The following is a 4,497-nucleotide window of genomic DNA, read 5'->3' on the forward strand; positions in this document are numbered from 1 at the left end:
ATTGTCCCTGGATCAGTAGGATACTCTTGTAATAAAGTAGCAGTGGTAGCGGACAGATTTTAAGTATCAATTCTGCTTAAAAAGATGCAATCTAAACCTGATTACATGAAATAAGCCTGCTCCCGAGCAGGTTTAAACTAACGGACCTGTTGCTATGACAGCAACTCCGGGATGAGCTTCGAAGAACCAAATAATCCAAGATCATGCCAAATCGCAAACAATCAAATCCAGCTAACTGAGTTAGCGACGTACGAAGAACGGGCCCCTGTTGGGGTATGGGTTTGTTTGTTTTGGTGCTTTCAAATGTCAATATCGTCTGGCAAAATTCCCTTAGTGCACCTTTAAGTCCACAGACGGTAATCTACTCTCCAGTCTGATTTGTTTGTCGGACAAAATGGCGGATTCGGCGTTATGATTGATCAGATCACCTGTCAATCAAACTCCCTGCGAAGGGTCAATTGAGAGGTATTTGATGATCGTTTGAGACTGTTTAGATGATGATATGAATATATGTTTATTCTTCTGAGTTTCATGAAATAATCAAATGCATTGAGTCACATAGCAATGCTTTGCACTGCTGAACAAACAAATACCTGTGGGATGATTTTAGGAGATGAATCATGTCGAAAACAGAGCCCTCAGGCTATCAAACTCTATTACTATTTCATACAAATCTCATCCATCTTTGATATTCCTTAAATCCCTCATCACTTATTCAGCTATGAAATGCTTGATTAAGGAAGAACACAATGGAACAAACCGCATGAGGCATGTGACGGGGACACAGAATGCCATTACCATGGCAACACATGCATCTCCACTGCCAAAGCACAATAGTCTCTCCTTCAGTGCATAGCGCTGAGATACTTCACTATTACAATTTAACACAGCCTAAAAGCTTGAAATATGAGTGTACCTCCTGGACTTATCAAAAACATCACATAAGCATTTCCTATTATAATGCAAAAATAAAATACAATTGCTTTGACCAGGACATGTTAGCAAGTTTTATTCACCCAAATGTTAACCTTAGTTTAAATATCAGGGCCTCAAGATCGTATCAAAATATATATTTAATTTTAATTTTTGCTTATCCAAATACCTATTTAATGAAAATACATCTTTCCACACTGTTTTCCTCTAAAGGAATACTGAATGCTATTTAATATTTTTTTATTTATATTCTCCAATATAATACATAGAAATAAACAGCAATATAGTTTTTTTCTAAATATTTTATTATGCCATACTGTAAAAATGCAGCTATAAGGATGTTGTTGCAGCACATTTGTTATATTTAAAATACCTATTTAATGAAAATACATCTTTCCACACTGTTTTCCTCTAAATGAATACTGAATGCTATTTAATATTTTTTTATTTATATTCTCCAATATAATACATAGAAATAAACAGCAATATAGTTTTTTTCTAAATATTTTATTATGCCATACTGTAAAAATGCAGCTATAAGGATGTTGTTGCAGCACATTTGTTATATTTTATATTTAGTTGACTAGACAGAACCAAATCTCCATCTAGTCTTATTGAGAAAGTTTTGCCATGTATCATTTCAATAATACAAAACAGAAACAGAGACACGGATTCACTCAGAGGAACTGATGTGCTTCACAACTCATGTTTCTTTAAAAAACTAATTTCCTGTCATCCTTCCTCACTACATCCACTTACTTTTTGAAAAGTACTTTAAAAATGTAAATGACAATGATTGAAATCAGCTTGATTCTAGGTCTTTGCCTATATTAAAAATCAGCCCCTGTGGCTCTGATATTCTTGTCTTTAAATACAGTTCGGATCTCTCCTTTGGTATTTTGTGTCTGTTTTATCACACACCTAGTGAAAATCATGTCTGTTTGCTTAGAAATGTCATAACACACCTCTCATAAACAAGCCACATGATTTGAAAAATCATTCACATCTGTAGCTCAGTCAGTGTGGATACTTTTAACTACAAAACGTAGCTGTAAGATTTTACCCTCCTAGATAAAAAACAGACAAAGCTAGTTAAGATGGTTTCTTAACTCGATGTTTGCAGCACTGTAAGTACAGTAAAGTATATTTCCTGTAGGCCTGGTTATGATCTCACATTTAAAGCACCTTTTTCAAGCATGAGTCAATATACAACACAACCTTAACCACCTCTCTGAATGAATATAACACCTCCACCTCTGTGGACCAAAGGTGGGTGTGTAATTGATGCAGCCGTGTATAGCATTGTACTGGTTTATCCCTACAGCTCTCTGGCACTGACTGTAAGACTGGTGGGTGTGTGACTTCCTGTACAAGAGCCACAATCACAGCTGATTAGCTTTTAGAAAATAGAAACTAGCAGAACAGACACAAAAAGACCGACGGACGGACGGACGGATAGATAGATAGATAGATAGATAGATAGATAGATAGATGGATGGACGGACAGAAAGATGCATGGATAGATAGACGGAGAGACAGATAGATAGAAAATAGAAACTAGCAGAACAGACACAAAAAGACAGTCAGAGACGGACAGACAGACAGATGGGACAGAAAGATGCATGGATAGACGGAGAGACAGATAGATAGAAAATAGAAACTAGCAGAACAGACACAAAAAGACAGTCAGAGAGATGGATGGATGGACAAACAGAGGGACAGACAGACAGACAGACAGACAGACAGATAGATAGACAGACGGAGAGACAGATAGATAGAAAATAGAAACTAGCAGAACAGACACAAAAAGACAGTCAGAGAGACAGACAGACAGATAGATAGATAGATAGATAGACAGACGGACGGACAGATAGATAGAAAAAGATAGATAGACGGAGAGACAGACAGATAGAAAATAGAAACTAGAAGAACAGCCACAAAAAGACAGTCAGAGAGATGGATGGACGGACAAACGGAGGGACAGACAGACAGACAGATAGACATAGACAGACAGACAGACAGACAGACAGACAGACATAGATAGATAGATAGAGAGATAGAGAGATAGAGAGAAAATAGAAACTAGCAGAACAGACACAAAAAGACAGTCAGAGAGACAGACAGACAGACAGTCAGATGGACAGAAAGATGCATGGATGGATAGAGAGACAGATAGATAGAAAATAGACACTAGCAGAACAGACACAAAAAGACAGTCAGACAGACGGACGGACGGACGGACAGACAGACAGATGGACAGAAAGATGCATAGATAGATGGAGAGACAGATAGATAGAAAATAGAAACTAGCAGAACAGACACAAAAAGACAGTCAGAGAGATGGATGGACGGACAAACAGAGGGACAGACAGACAGACAGACAGACAGATAGATAGATAGATAGATAGATAGACGGACGGACGGACGGACGGACGGACGGACAGACAGAATGATAGATGCATGGATAGATAGACGGATAGACAGAAAGAAAATAGAAATCAGCAGAACAGACACAAAAAGACAGTTAGAGAGACGGATGGACGGACAAATGGAGGGACAGACAGATAGATAGATAGATGGATGGATAGACAGACAGACAGGATGGTGGTGGTCACCTTATGCATGAGCTCCTCATTGTATGTGAGGAGGAGTGTGCTGCTGGACAGTGTGTGTCCGTCCTCTGTGTCTGTGTCCACTGGAGAGGAGCCGTAAGCGCTGTCAGGATAAGCAGGCTCTCCCTGCTCCACCAGCTCCAGCTCTGAAGTGTTCTCCATCATCAGCTCCATGTGTGAGGTGCTTCTCAACAGCAGATCTTTGACAGTCATTGAGTCTTTTCCTCGCTGGCTCGCTCGTCTCAGAGATGTCACGGCGTCTCTTACCTAGTCTTGTCTCTGATGTGCAACGATGGCTCATGCCAGAGATTCTTATAACCTGATGAAGTTTACACTATTAAATATTTAACAGTAGTGCTTCCTGTGGCATGTAGTACAGGACATGTTCATGATGATAGCAGTGTACACAACTGTGCTCACTGTGGCAAACCATTTTGGGTCGTTCCTGCTGTGTTGAACGTTTTGAACTATATATGAAGCTTTTAAAAATGAATACGATTTCATTGTAGTGTTGGATGCTTTGCTCAAACTCACACTCACTTTATTCAGTATAACCTTATTATTTACAAAATGGAAATGCAGGTTAGCCTGCTAAGTGAGGGACTGACAGTTAGCTTGCATGAGAGTGCAAGGTTTTAACCACATATTTAAGATGTAATCATACAGATTTCTGTAGTTTTATCAAGCAGGATGGAAGGATTTATAGTGACACAAACCAACTAATACCGCAAAACAACCCAGAACTAGCTACAAATGTTGCTAAAATGTTGTCACCATATATATATATATGGTGACAACATTTTATTAGCATTAGCATATTAACATTAGATTCCTCATTAGCATCTGTTTCTAACACATAAAAAAAAACGCACAACATCAAAAAGTTACCATAAAGACCTGCAATATTGGGTTATATATATATATATATATATATATATATACATATATATAT

General features: G+C 38.2%; 1 protein-coding gene across 1 annotated transcript in view; it reads right to left on the minus strand.

Moving 5' to 3' along the window:
- The window catches only part of LOC107743033 (ras-related protein Rab-26-like), a 15,251-nt gene extending 11,493 nt beyond the window's left edge, over positions 1 to 3,758 (minus strand). Inside the window, exon 1 of the mRNA XM_016556143.1 lies at positions 3,549 to 3,758. Coding sequence (XP_016411629.1) covers positions 3,549 to 3,758 — 210 coding nt within the window. The remainder of the gene's footprint in view (positions 1 to 3,548) is intronic.
- Positions 3,759 to 4,497: the final 739 nt, after the last annotated feature.

The sequence above is a fragment of the Sinocyclocheilus rhinocerous genome, unplaced genomic scaffold (genome assembly GCF_001515625.1).
Source record: "Sinocyclocheilus rhinocerous isolate Xijiao unplaced genomic scaffold, SAMN03320098_v1.1 scaffold647, whole genome shotgun sequence".
NCBI lineage: Eukaryota > Metazoa > Chordata > Actinopteri > Cypriniformes > Cyprinidae > Sinocyclocheilus > Sinocyclocheilus rhinocerous.